The sequence below is a fragment of the Tinamus guttatus genome, unplaced genomic scaffold (assembly GCF_059628265.1).
Source record: "Tinamus guttatus ecotype Peru unplaced genomic scaffold, ASM5962826v1 Tinamus_guttatus_pri_ptg000473l, whole genome shotgun sequence".
In the NCBI taxonomy this organism is placed as follows: Eukaryota; Metazoa; Chordata; class Aves; order Tinamiformes; family Tinamidae; genus Tinamus; species Tinamus guttatus.
The window spans coordinates 2,202,691-2,217,364 of record NW_028289007.1 but is presented as its reverse complement, the minus strand read 5'-3'; the positions used below and the strand labels follow the sequence as shown (position 1 = coordinate 2,217,364).

Here is a 14,674-nt window from a genome sequence, read left to right as displayed (position 1 = left end):
AGCATCTCTGAAGAGTGCAATGTAGCACTCCTGTGCCCTACCCAGGAGAAGAAAGCCTCTTGGAGGCAACTGCTGCAAAGTAACCATTTTGATTTCTCCAGAAGCAAAAAGGTTAGTATGCAGCTGTTACAAAACAACAACTTAGCTATTTTAAAAGTGCTGTTAGCCCATTCCAGGCTAAAAAAAGATATAATATTTGCTAGTTTGTTGCATTTAGAGCTTATGATTATACTTAGTGGGCCTCATTAAATCGGGGAACAACTGCCCCCGCACACAATCTTAATATCTGAAAACAACTTACCCATTACAATGACAAATCCAAAAGTAGCCAGTGTCAGCGACGACCCGCTGTTGACCATGTTGATGAGCAGCTTGAACAGAGGGTACAGCAGCAACAAGGCCCAGAAAAGCCAGTTCAACAGCGTCCACGGTCGTCGCGGTGGCACTATAGGGACTGCGGGGTAGGTCCCTGTTCTGTAGTACTCTTCCTGGAACGCATCCTGCGAGGACAAGGGACAAGGCAACCATTAAATCCACATCCGCCAACACAGCTACCCATTCCTGACTTTGATGGCTCTCTGGCTGCACACTTACAACCCTGAGGGAAGGGCAAAGACCTTGTGCTTCCAAGATAATAAGCCCATATTCAGGAAAGAGCTGATGTGCCCGTCTTGTCTTTCTCCTACACACAGGAGCCTGAAACGCCAGGCCTAGCAAGCGCAAGCAGCTCACTGAAACGAGAAGGACGGGGACAGGGAAGAGAACGTGCTGTGCCTTCCTGCAGCAAAGCAAGCATCACTGCTGACAAACATCACCTCAGCAGGACACGGGGCTGCTGAGCCAAGCACTGGTACGGCGCAGAGCACGCGGGCTCCGTCTGCAACACTAAATCCTCTGCTCCCTAATGTCTTCCCCGCATGTCTGGGCAGAGAGGGGAGTGGGCACCATTGTGCCCCATGCCCAGCACAGCACGGCCCCCTCCTGCTCCTGCTCTGCTGACACAGCATTGCTCATCCCACCAGGCACCTGCTGAAGGAAAGTCGCGTGTTTAACCTCTCCACAGGCAGCTGAGCAAGCAAACAGCTTAGCTCTCTGCTTGAACGTAAGAGCAGGGTAACGCAGTGAGGGGCGACTTGCTGTTGCTAAAAGGCTGAGCTTAAAAGGCTAAGCATTGGTATCATGTGCTAAGGCCCACATGAGCGAATGGCATCGTCTTTACCAACGTGATCAGCTCAAGATAACAACGTTGGTGGAAAAAACAACTTTACCCTACGGTTCAAAACCTAAAGATTACTAATATGTACTAACTACATAAAAATAGCTAATCAGTAAAGTCGGAATTAGCCCAACATAAAAGGAAAGCTCAATTCAGTCAGAATGAAGTGATGAATTTCTCTCTTGAAGAGGATGCTTCAGAGAGTCTTCAAAATCTGGCAAAGTCAGGGCTGTCCTCATCAAGCACAGGATTATTTCCACTCTGCTATGATTTCTTATTTACTTACACCCCGGCTGACACAGACAATTCTTTAATTATTTAATGGCAATTACAGGCTGCTGCCGTTTTATCTAATTCAAAGGGAACACGCAGCTTTTAAGAGATTACACAGTAATTAGAGCGTAGCACTCTCTTTACTGAGATTAGAAAAATTATGTCTGTCTTGCACACGTGGGCTAGGCTGCACTGGGATCATTACGGCAAATTAATTAGCCCTCTTTGACAAATTTCACAGTGTATGAAGTTTTCTCTTCAGCGCCGCGAGGACTTTGGTTAGGAGTTCAACACAGAGCTGCTCATCATTACTAAACTGAATTCTCCTATATATGATTAGGCTTCTAAATACCAGTAACACCCAGAGAAAATTAAGGATTTCTGACTATTACCGCTAGCACCATTAGGGGGCCCATGACTACAGGCAGAAATCAGGACATGCTTTTAAAAGCAGGCTTGTTTTCCCTTCTGCTGGTTTTCCTTGGCATTAGGTGCAGCAAACTGGTCAGCGAGGTCTCAGCAAGAGGTCGGACACGGGGGACCGAAGGCCACGGCAGCCTGCATCTCCACTCCACACTTTGCGCCGCAGTGGGGAATGACTCCTCAGCTCAGCCAGGATTCCTTGCCCTTACAAGTGCTCATATTCCCTGCAGAAGGGGTTTACAGGTTGATCTGGGCTTTTGTGAGCGATTCATGAACAGCTCAAGTCAGGGTCTGACCCCACGATGCTCCTCAACACCACCCTTCCCATCCCTGTCCCCAGATCCCTGCACAGCTTCTCAGCTTGCGCTAAGTCTCACCCGCTCCAGTGTTATTCCCAGATTTGGGAACATGCTCGGCCAGTGCCCCTCCTGAACCCGATTCACTCCAGACAGGGGGGTGGCAAAGGGACGGGGGAAGCCGGGGGACGCCTGTCGTCCGGCCTCGTGCGGGTCTTCAGCTCAGCTCTGCCAAGGGAGGCCCCACTGCCGCCCTTCCACGACGTTCACACAGACGGAGCATCCACAAACATCCTCGCTCCCCAACACTAACGTTCTGTAGACTTCCCCTCTTCAGCTGCGCTTTGCTAATTCCCTGGGGGCAATTCGCCATGTATCTTCCTGCTATGTTTTCCACACTTCTCTTGCAAGTGAGAAGAGTTAGAGACTTACTCTCTTTTTAATGGAAAAACAGACTTTCGAGCAGCACTTCTATTCCAGGAGCGGAGGCGGTAAGGAGGTGAAAAAAAAAAAAGTCCTCAAAATCTAGGCAAGGGCTGACAAAGTTGTAACTAGTAGGCAATAGCTCCTTAGTGAAGTCCCTGCTGGAGGCAAGGAGAGCGTTTGAAGGAATAGCCAAGGGCTTTAACCAACACTGTGCTGGCCACCTGCAGGAAGACAAAATTTGCCCCCCTCGCGAGGAAGAAGCGTAAGGACAGGCTGCTGATGCAGGCCGGGGTGAGCACGGAGAGCGCGTGGTTTCCAGGAGCGCGGGGCACTGCCGGTCGGGAAGGGCCGCGCTCCCCACGTCTGCAGTCGGTGTCACCGGCCACTCCGACCGCTTCGCACGCCGCCCTCGCAGCTGCACAGCTCTGCAGCCTGGTGCTCTGCCCCTGCTCCAGGCCCGCTGCTCAATTCTGCTGTTAAAGCATCATTCGGCACTGCTCAGTAAAGAAGCGAGGCAGGCAGGAGCTTTGCTATTAATGTAAAGGCCTCCATGCAGTCCCTAAAAGGGGGGAAAGGCTAAAAGTAATACACACACGCTGTCGTGCCTTGAGGAAAGCAGGGCCGAAGGATCACAGCACCTTCAGGGCCAAACATTCCACATTTACGCTGGAGTAGTTTGAGCAGAACCTTGCAGAATGTCCCTGCTTCCCCCACCTCTTTTCGCACCTGAGCTGCAGAGGGACTCGCAAGGAAAAGAGCAGAGATGAGTTAGCTCTGGGCGGCTCCCAGGTGAAAAAGGCCCCTGAGGACACCTGCACGCAGACAGCAGGGTTGCAGGGGCCAAACTTCATTGTGAAACTCTGCCAAGAGCCCAAAACCTCGTGGCTAAGGTGCCCCCGAGGCAGCAGGCAGCACAGGGCACCCCACGCTCAGAGCAGCAGGAGGTGCTGCAGGAGGTGCTATGGAATCGCTGAAAACAAGCGGCGGCACCTGCGAGCGCGCCGGGAGCCGCAGCGGAGCGCGCCTGCCGCAGCGCACACCTCCTGAGGCAGGAGGCAGACAAAGCAGCTGATGAGCACGTGTGCTGCAAGGAATTACTGCTCTCTGAATGGAGATTGTCCTAATATGCTTTATCATATAAGTATTTACCAATTCTGAAGACATTAACCTGAAAGAGATTTCATTTTACGGAAGCAGCACTTGGGCAGCAATGCTGTTTGTTATCCAACCTAAAAGCCAAAGATTTTTTTAAAGAATCACATCAGAAGGCTGAAACAGAATTGTGAGTTTTTTTTTTTTTTTCTCCCCTTTGGGCTTTATCTCGAATTTCTTAGCAAGTTTTCCCTTGCTTCCCAGTATAAACAAATGATCTGTATTCTCCAAAAGAGTCTGGTTTTACAGAGACATGGGCTTTTGTAAATAAGAAATAACTGCCGTGAAATAAGATTTCACTGACAAACAGCTAAAAGAGGATCAAAAACATATTTTTTTTTTTAAAAAAAGCTTTTAAAGGAAAACTGAAAACACATTCCTTCCTGCTATAGTTAAAAGGGAAGCTACAAATTTAATCAGCCAGCAAACTAAGCTGTTATAAAGAAGAAAGCAGGATGGATGCACACTTTGTTTGAACTAGAAATAACTGAGTGTTTGCCAAATAAAATAATGAAAACTTGAAATGAAAAAATGCAAAGGATTCAATGAGAGATTCAGGAAAAGAATCATCACACTCATTCAGTTTATGTTCTTGTCTTGCAAATGTCTAAACACTATCTTAGGAACATGAAACAGGGCTAGAAACAAAGTGATAGCAGTAGGAAGCAGATTGTTGTAGCGTTCAACTAAAGGACTATTTCCATTTATATTCCAGCACACAAAACACAGGCCAAAAGGTAACATAATGTCTTTCTGCAAAAAGGTGCAAGATGTTCATAAAAACAAGAAACTTGAGGAACATACTCTGATAATGTGAAGAATGCACTTGAAATTTGAGGAGAAAAGCAAACAAACACAAGAAGAAGCAATACTGAACAAGCACACAATTCCCTATCCTATGGAATTAGGGATCTTAAACGCATGATATCCTCTGTGTACACAACATGAAGGAAAATCAACAGCCTGTCCACTTAATATTAGTTACTTGCTTTGGTCATAAAAATAATTAAATAAAACCCATCCAGCTAAAATGAGACAAAACAGTTGTATCTATTAAAACTAGGCATAACTCATTCAGCTCAAGTGTTACTTCTTGATTTAGGATGTACCTTGAAGGGAGGAAGGGAGGAGAAAAAAAAAAAAAAAAAAAAAAAGAACACCCTTCTACTAATCCCTATGCAACTCTCTAAAAGAGAAATGAACTGTTTTCTTTCTGAGGTTGCCCTTCCAGAGAAGGTGCAGAGGTTCCAGAGCACCTGTCCCAAGCACACGAAAAAACCTCAGAACACCCCAGCCCCCAAACCTTCCAGGTGTACGTTATGCACACTGCAAAGACCCCAAACATCCACTACCAGTATAAATAACTGAGCACTGGTGGCTCCTCAGTAACTTCCAGGCAAAACAAAACAAAAACAACACTACCACCTTTTCTTGATACAGTTTGTGGAGCCAGTTAGAACATTCCCGCTCATCTTGTGGGACTTCCTCTAACGGAATCCGCCTGCAAATAGTAAACAAGAGAAATAACAAAAATATTTAATAATTCAATGATGGTGAATATCACTTTTTTTTTTTCTTACTACTATACTCGTTACATTTTTCTACTACATTTTTCTACAGACATTTGGGTAAAGAGCCCCTTGACTCTTCTGAAGAATTTTCCTTGTCCTCTATATTTAGGAATGCCAACAATAACTTCTAATGATTATTTAGATTTATATATTTTATATATGTCTACTTGCACTGTAATAAAATAGATGTGACCTTAGGTCTTGCTTTGTTCAATATGGAGAGAACCTTTGGAAGTCATGGCAATAGAAACAGAGACAAACAAGACCATCCATAAAGGTTTCTATCATGCGCAACCCCTATAGCATTATAAGCAGACATGGAGGATTTCGAGGAACATTTGTATATCAACGCCCCAAACAAGTTTTGCCCAATGTTCATGCTGAGTGGAAGAGCTTCACAGCAAGCTGAAAAGGCCAGAATGGACAGTAGTTACACAGAGCCCTGAAAAACAACTTTCCTTCTCTGTTAGACTGACTTGGAGCAGGCTGCAAGGGCTAAAATGAAAAGCAGAAAGATGCACACATGACACACACTGTTAGCAGAGGGGCCCACACAGGCAGGTAGGGCCAGCTGGTCCTGCAATTTGGTATGCCAAAAAGAAATTAAACGCACATTGCTTACCTCACATATAAATCTGCATGGTATTTCTTTCCATTTAGAACTCCCAGTAATGTTGGATTCTCATTATTTCTAAAATTGAGTGTTGAATCATAGACTGCCGAAACTGCAAGAAGAAAAACAGGATATGTGATTACCATAGCAAAAGCAATTCTTTATCACAGTCCCTTTGATGAACGAAACTAAAAGTAAAGTGATTCTTTGGTAAAACACCAAATGAGCAGAACAGTCTCTCAAACAAAGAGCACATTTAAACATGAACATCAGCCACAGCACCATAGTTCCAGCTGTCACCAACAGAAAGATGACAACACAGTATTCCACAATACTGTTAAAGAGGCCAAATATCAAGTGACCCCTTCAGGAACTATGTCAGTAGAATTGGAGCGTTTGTTCTCCACTTTTGTCCCTCCCCCTCGAGGGCAGGGTGTTGGGGACAGGGAACACGAAGTTAAAGTGACTGACAGTGGAAGTGCCACCTTAGAGAAAATCTTAATGGTTGGAAAACTACCAACTTGCACAGCTCAGTGTGAGGTGACAGAAGGCAAAAGCCCCCAGAACTGAGCAAATTAAGCAGGCAGATAAATGCTTAAAAAACAATGAACAATACTTCCAGCTTGACTAGGAGTGGATAAAGTTTGTGGGGCCATCCTACAGCAAGAGGGCCACGAGGCCTGCAAGCTGGTCACCACTACGAAGGGATCTTCTGTGTGGTGAGGGCAACCCCCACCTGCCTGTCCCAGCCCGAACTGCTCCCAAGCCTTGCTCTTGGAGAACACTCTTTCTGCAGGACTGGGCTCCGGGGTAATGCTAAAAGCATCTGTAAAAGTCATTCTGAGTGTCCTTCAAACAGCAGCAAAATAAAAATTTCTCAGGAAAAATATTCAGAGTTTTAAAGCAAAGTGTTTCGAAAGTAACCATCTTTGCATGCAGGATCGGAACTAGCTTATACGTTATCCTCACTATCTCCTTATTGCTAATGCAGCCTTAGAGACATTGTTTTCTTGGTGTGTCACAAAATTAGCAGAGATCAGTTTTCTGGACACTGACGCTGCTTGTGCAACATGGTATGAATTCCAGGATCGATGACAACAACAACAGGAGCGACTACACACACTTCATCTGCAGCCTGCTGTACTTGGGCTTCCTCCTCTGGAGTTTGGCAGTAACAAGCATGGCAGGGAACTCTTACTATTATTTATTATTATTACTGTAAGAGCTCTTGGACCCACCTAGCAAAGCCTTCTATTCTGCAGGGCAGATCTGGGTTTATTTTTGAAGTCTCTCTAGCTTTTTGAGACAAATATAGCTCAGGCACAACACTCAGCCCAGCAGAAATTCACCACAGTGGTGGTTGTTGCAAAACAGAATTCGTAGCATGCGAGGAAGTCCTGAAAACAGAGACCAGCCCTATGCCCCTGCGTACAGACTGCCTGCTATGCACAACTGCATTCCTCTGTATTCCGTCTGCCTTTCCGTCTCCCACCGAGTTGTCAGCCCAAACTCACTCTCTTTTGAATAACACACTGAAATCTTCTAGTTGCAAAGCAAGGGAAATGCAACACAACAATAACGGATGTGGGAGTAAACAGACCTCTAGTACAGCTGGAAATAGAGTTACCTAAGGCTTTTACAGCTTTTCTATTTTGAAAGTGCAGAAGAAGAACATCTGTACAAGTGTCAAAAAAGACTACATATGATTCAAATTTACCAGAAAGCTTCCGCAACCAAAGCAGCACTAATGTGCTGTGTTATTTTTTATTAATCTTTTTAAATACCACATTTAAAACTAGACAAGAAGTGTATTTCTCATCCAAGAACTGAGTCCAAAAATCTCTTGTTCTAAATCAGATTTTTTTAAAAAAAAAAAGGTTAAAAACACTCCAACTGTCTTATTGCCTAATTTAGGCAATGTTTCAGAAGTTTTGCTTTAATTATGGAATGACATGCACTTAAAAAAAAAGATCTCTTAAATCAAAATATATTTTCATTAAAAAACAAAGCCAGTTCATCAATATCAAGCCTTTCCAGAGGCTCAAAACAGATCTCAACTCCAAACAAATTTGTTCAGCTGAATTGCTGTTTTCTGATAAAAGAAGCTAGGTTTTCTGTTTTATTTTTGAAAATCTCAGCAATTCCCTTCTGTATATTTCGCTTTTGGTTCCCTTTATAGTATTACAGCAGACAACTGTATGCTTAGCAGACTTAAGAAATCTCTGGGTTACATATTTAGAAAGTGTTTTCTTACATTTTTAATGGGTCCTTGAAATTTTAGGACAAGGCTGGCAGTGCCAGGTTCAGTGCCTGAATAGGGCAGGGAGGTCCTTTATATTCCATTTGTGTGAAGAATATTTTTGTCGAAATACACGTTTATACCCACTGATACAGTACGACTGAGGATGAAGGCATTTCTCCATGCACACATCTTCCTACCTTATTAAACCAGCTGTATCTGAAGCTGTTTTTCTACAAGATGGCTCTGACACGACGGCTTCGACAGCTCCGTGTGGCGCCCTGCAGGGGGGTGCAGGGACACCCCACCACGGATCTCCTGGTCACCAGGACGGAGGCGAATTGCGCCGAGACACAGGTCACCCCTCAAGAGTCGCCTGCCTGAGGATGCCTGGAGCAGCAGTGGCCAAGATGAAGCTCTGGGCTCACCAAGCACCACCGCCCTCTCTGCCCAGTCCAGCAGCTGTCACCCTGATGCTCTTTGGATTATGCAATTTGAGACTTTAATGTGAGCAAGGGACATGTGGTCAGTTGCTGGGCCAGGTTACAAAGCACAGCGTAACCGTGGGGCTTGAGGCACACACAGTGAACAAGTCAGATCACAGGCATATATCCATAGGAATATGTAAAAGAAAATAAGAAAATCCACAAGTTTCTACACAGTAGACATGCATATATTGAGAGTCTGCATATATCAACACCTACAGCAACATGTCATTGCTTATTAATTGGGCACCAGTTATTACTGCAGGTTAAGAGAAAGAGAAGTGGTCAATCCTGTTGGCATTCACATAAAAAGGGAGTAACTTCTAGGAAGAACTTACATTTTTAGACTATGGGTTCTGACAAAACAGAGTTGCATCATATTCTCTATAAAAAAAAAAAGAGGCTTTCTTGTCACTCTGAAAGCCTTTCAAATGCTCTTCATTTCTTCCCCCTCTCTCCAGGGGAGAGATCCCAAGAGTAACTTGCACGTTGCAGGAAGTGACATGGCAGGTACAGCAATATATCCACAGGAATTTGCAGATGACAGCTGTCTCTGATCAACTATCAAACAAGACTCCTTTGCTTAGGGGATGTTGGCTGGATTTTTACACTAACAGCAAGTATCTATGAAAAGCTAGGCTGTTTTGTGCTTCTCATTGAGCTCTACCTAGCACAGAAATCCTAAATTCTCATTAGCCTTAACTTGTCTGATCCAGCAAGTCACTGCTTGCTGACTGAGGTAGTAATACACTCTTCCCTAACTACATAAGCAATTTAGCAATCCAAGTCTCACTTTTCTAAAAGTGCTTCAGATATTTAGGATAGTAAAAGGTTCTACTGTAGTGAAACTCATGAATGCACACTTTTCAAAGAATGAACTTGGGATCCCCAAAATTGTTAATTTCCATTTGAAGCGTGTCCCCACAAATCCGTTACTCGTATGATTACAAGCCACACCATGTTCTGTTTGCTTTACACAGAGTAACAAGCGAAAAAGCAGGATGCTGTAGGCCGGTCTCCCCTCCTCCTTAGCAGGACAGTCTTGCTTTTTCAAAAAGGGAAGGTTAAATTGTACCCTTCGGAGAGTTGCTCAACACTGCACACAACTTCCCTCCCTGTGCAACAGACGAGATCCAAGCTATGCTATGCATTCTGCGGGAGGCAATTTGTCAGTGCCTGACAAGCTACAACACTGATATCATCTACCTGACTTGCAAGAGGACATGGAGAATTGAAGAGACATGATGGACAGCAAGACAGCTGACTGAGGAATTTTTTTGTACTGCAGCTATCCCAGATCTGCCAGATGAAAACATAGCTTCACCAAAGGCAAAAGGAGTTATGACAACTTCAGCGGAGCTAGAACACTGCCTTTTTTATCTTCCTAAATATATCAGCCTTCTAATAGCATACAAATCCTCCAAATCCAAAAAGTACTGTAGCTACTGAGTACAGCAACTCAGCATTGTCATTTCTATGTCCAGAAAACTAAACAGTGGAAGACTTCACTGAATTGTACTAGTTATAAAGAAAAATACTTTAAAAGCAAGAGGAAATGTGCATGCCATATTCTTACCAATCACATTCTAAATGCAACTGAAGTAACCAGAGGGAGGAAAGAGAAAAGAGAGAAAAAGTAAATTCTGCTTAACATTAGCATTATGCTCTACAATGAGGAAAAACCTTACTGACAAACCTCTCCTACATATACATTCAGAAGAGGTCTGTCCCCCTCCTCTCAAATCCACAGAGGTCTAAAGTGTTTGAATTTCTGTAGTAAATATTAAAGGAGAACACATTTTGACAAAAATTTGACGTTACGTGATATAAATATTTACCTGAGGAAATCTTAGTTTCTCTGAAACAACAGAATTTATTTAACTTTGAATAGGATTTCTCTGTAGTACAGTAAATACTAGTCTTTGGGAGTGTCAATCCTCCAACTGAAAGAGGGGGCACGAACGCTCCAACCCCCAATACAGACTCACAAAAGCAGAAAACAAAGAGGAAAGAAAAAAAAAATGTCCCAGGGTTTTGCTAGCCCAACACTGCAAACTAGTGGAAGAAAGATCAGAGAGTTTCAGTGCTTTTCTGCTCAGGGAAAAAAGAGAGCAGGGCAAAGCAACAGCAGTTAACTGAAATGACCATATAATGCTGATTCCTTGTGACTTTCCTTACCTACATTTCTCAAACACTGCACGGTGACAGCGAATCCCTTCGTCCGCGGCAGCAGGTGGTACTTGAGCTTGGGCAGGCCCTTGGCGTCGGCTACCTGCATGCTGATCTGGTGCTTCTGCTCTGTGAACCTCGTGCCCTCGCAGTGAATCAGGAACTGCAGGCGGGACAGGACCACGGTTAGAAAGCAGACCGAGGCGCAGATCTGTTTGAACAGAGCTTTCTCCAACTCCCACCAACGCAGCACAAACGAACACTGCTAGCAAAGACAGGTACAGCCCGATGTGCATCTGAATAACTCCTCTCCCTGGAGCTAGACGCAAACCAATCAGCCAACCCCCAAATCTCTTAACGATGGCAGGGCGCTCTGGTGACACTGTAACTGAAATACAGTGAGCGTCCAAAACAAACATTTCCAGCAAATGCTTCGGTGCTCTCCCCTCCAGCCCTCCTGCCCCGCTACAACCAACGCTCTCTCAAGGCCCCTCAGATGCCAGGGACTGGGCTGGTAACCCACGCAGGACAAGGGAGCAGCTCCCTCCCCAGAGGAGCTGCACAGTGCAGCTGCTCACACCTCAGCAATTACGAGGTGGCCGCTGGCAGGCATGGCAGGACATACACATCTTTGGCCATTTACCACCTGCTCGGCTGCTTTCTGCTAAGCCTAAACGTAAACTAACAGGGAGCGTGGTGGAACAGCACAAGCAAAGTCCTGATAATCCACAGCTACAATTTAGCCCATGAAAACAGAGATGGAAGAAAGCTAGCCAAGCAGCCAGCCCCCCTAGGAACACTTTTACCAGTGTATCACATACTGCTGAATACCTTGACGAAACATAAACTGCTGAGAAAATCCTTGCAGCTCACCCGCCATGCTCTGCCTTTTTGCATACAAGCTGCACTCGCTGTCTCTTTTGCCATGAGATCACAAGCTAAAACTCCGCTCCGAATTAACCCCATTTGAACACCAACAACTTAATCTCCATTACTAGCAGGTATAATACCACCTTAGTAATCCCTCTAGGGCAATATATAAAGGGGGGGTGGTGGACTTGCTCACAAATTGCTGCTGAACTGTCCAGGTTTGCAAAAAGGCATTAGGCCCGTTTGAAAAGCCACAGGGCAGAGGCAAATCGATACGGGAGAAGGCAGCTAGAAACGAAAGAGGCTCCCTCCGCTAGACAGCCCCCGGGCAGAAGTCACGTCAACAGGATCCAAACACGTAGCTCAGCTGTGATTGCCTCGGGCTGACTGAAAGCAGGAGCAATCAGAAGAGAAGTTTCGTTTCAGAGAACGAGGCACATACATCTTCACTAGGAAACCACCTTGAAAGAGATCAATTTTGGTAGGCCACTGTGAGGCTGCTTAAGACACCGTTTCCCTAATTGAATGTGTCTCTCACCATCATGGGCTCAGGGGAACTAGGACTCTGGTCGCTGCAGCACTGGCTACTCCACTCGCTACTTGTCACTCACCCAAAAGTTTTCAGGGTAGTCCCGGAGATTCAGCAACTTCTGTATGACTGTTTTCCGATCTTCCTCCCATTTACGCTTGCAGAAGACTATCTCCAGGAAATACCACATCCAGCCAATGACGGGCATGTAGGAGAGCTCCTTCTTTGCAAGCACTTTCGAACTCTGCAAGGCAGAGCAGAGAAAATAAACCAGACCATGCAGCCAGTTCTGTGTGAACACGACACATGCACAGTTGATTCTTGCTGAGCAGTCCCGGTTTTAACACCAGTGCAAAAGCAAAATAAAAATGTTTTCCACTCATGATAGAATGGTAGAATCTGATCCCAGAATATCTGCATGAAAGATGACTTCCAGTATTAAATAAATGTTTTTTTTAAACACCCAAGCCCTGAAACAAAACACACGTGTCTAGCTCCTTCAAACCCTGAGGAACACAAGCAAAAGACCTAACAAGCAATTATGTAAAACGAAGCTTTCCATTCGAGCAGCCCCTGGGGAAGCAGGAAGCCCCGTTTCCCCGGGATCCCTTGCCGCTGTGCTGCTCCCCAAGGCCAGAGCCGCTGGCCGCGCGCAGAGGCTGCTCCGGGCAGGAAGGCGCCTCACGGCGCGCCGCTGCGCGCGCCTCAGCAGCGCAGGGAGCAACACGCACCCCGCACCCGCAGCCCCCGTGTGCGGAGGGCTGGAGCACACCTAGGCCGTGAATCTCCCTCATGACCCTCAAGAGTCAAGAAGCCAGGTCCTGGCTTACCGGTGCAAGACAGACACCAAAGGGATCTGTCCAGACCCTCCCCAAGGAGCCTACAGCAGACGGAGCACTCACCAAGCTTCAAATCCTCATCCAGAGCTTAATTCCCCGGTCATTTCCGAAGGACGCCCCCCTGGGCAGGGCTGGTTCTACTAGCTCTCTTCCTGCCTTCCAGAACAGCCCACCTCGCTACACCCTCACACTTCACTTGGTTATGGAATGACTCACTTTGTTATTTAATGACTAGAAATGGCATGTATGTGTGCAAAAAATGTTGTTTCAGCAGTTGCTGAAAAAGACAGACGTTTTCTAGAAGAGAGAGGGGTGCCCTGACAGCCCAGTCTGCATTATGTGATCGTAAGCCATTCCATCCCAGTGCTCCTCAGATGGCCTCCGGCCACAACGTTTCACCGGCAACAATTAGTTAAGCAATTATCATCAAAACAAACCCATTTGCTTTTTTTGGGGACATTTTTGTTCATTTGATTACTAGGGAAAAGGGACTTGACCTAATTTTTTTATCTCAGCTCACTTCTCTCATCTTCTCTCCTTCCTTAAGAAGAAAAATACCTTAAATAATTAAGTGATCTAAAAGCTCACGAGCCTTGGAAGCTAAGCACACACGACACAGCTTCACTACGAACCTATCCAGAAGCAGAGCAGGAAAAAGACACGACCCAACTCTCTTTCCAAGACTCCAGGAATTAATTCTGCCAAATGATTTAACGCCTTGCAAGGCCTTGCTCTCCTCCTCAAGCACTTGGAGGGCAGCAGCAGCGCCAAGAGAGACAGATAAGGCCAGAACCTCTGGTGACGGCTCAGCCTCAAGGGACCACTGGCCACTTCAGTGACGATGGAGCAAGGCATCAGCCCCCAGCTGCAGCTGGCAGCCCAACCCATGGCACAGAAATGAGGCAAACAAGCAAAAGAGAGGGAAGAGACACTCTCTTACAGCTGATGTACGGTAAGTGCTCCGCGTCGTAAGAACATAAGCAAGTATCAGCGTGCTCTGCAGACGATGTACGAGGCCTCTGCAACACCATCTCGAAGATTGCCCAGCGGGTCTCCCTCCCAAACTTTAAAATGTGGGAATTCTAGCCCAAAAAGCAAGTGGAAATAAATTAAACAAGGTGCAGGAAAGTTACTGCTGTTGGTTTTTGCACTGAAGCACAGGTAGACCTGCTGTTGGGGTGTCAGGGCGTCACACGGTGTGGCTGCATCCACAAAGGCAGCACGGATGCTTGGAGCCTTCCCCAGCGCACATTCCTGTTCGCTTTTTAAGATTCTGAAGTGCTTTGCTAGACACTTGAGCGCATTGGATGCACAAGAGCAACAGCTAAATCCTCTCGCGCTCCTTCGTGCTCTGCACCACGGCTACAAGTAGAAGTCAGGCTCACGACACCCAGCTCATGAGGGGGCAGAAACTCCTCCGTGCACTAGGCTGGTGCAATCGCTCTTGTGAGGGAGAAACACGAGGCCTGTCCCTCACACTGCCTCCCCTCCCACAGTAACAAGAGCCACAACCTGCTCTTTTGGTCGTTCACACGTGCACAGCTCCTGTGTAAGGATGCAAGGGGACGAAGGC

General features: G+C 45.9%; 1 protein-coding gene across 1 annotated transcript in view; it reads right to left on the bottom strand.

Annotated features, from left to right (window-relative positions):
* The window catches only part of AGPAT4 (1-acylglycerol-3-phosphate O-acyltransferase 4), a 52,966-nt gene that overhangs the window by 7,441 nt on the left and 30,851 nt on the right, over positions 1 to 14,674 (bottom strand). The window contains exons 3-7 of the mRNA XM_010220593.2: positions 12,345 to 12,506; positions 10,873 to 11,026; positions 5,980 to 6,082; positions 5,212 to 5,287; positions 302 to 500 (exon numbers count right to left, since the gene is read on the bottom strand). Of these exons, the coding sequence (XP_010218895.1) occupies positions 302 to 500; positions 5,212 to 5,287; positions 5,980 to 6,082; positions 10,873 to 11,026; positions 12,345 to 12,506 (694 nt within the window). The remainder of the gene's footprint in view (positions 1 to 301; positions 501 to 5,211; positions 5,288 to 5,979; positions 6,083 to 10,872; positions 11,027 to 12,344; positions 12,507 to 14,674) is intronic.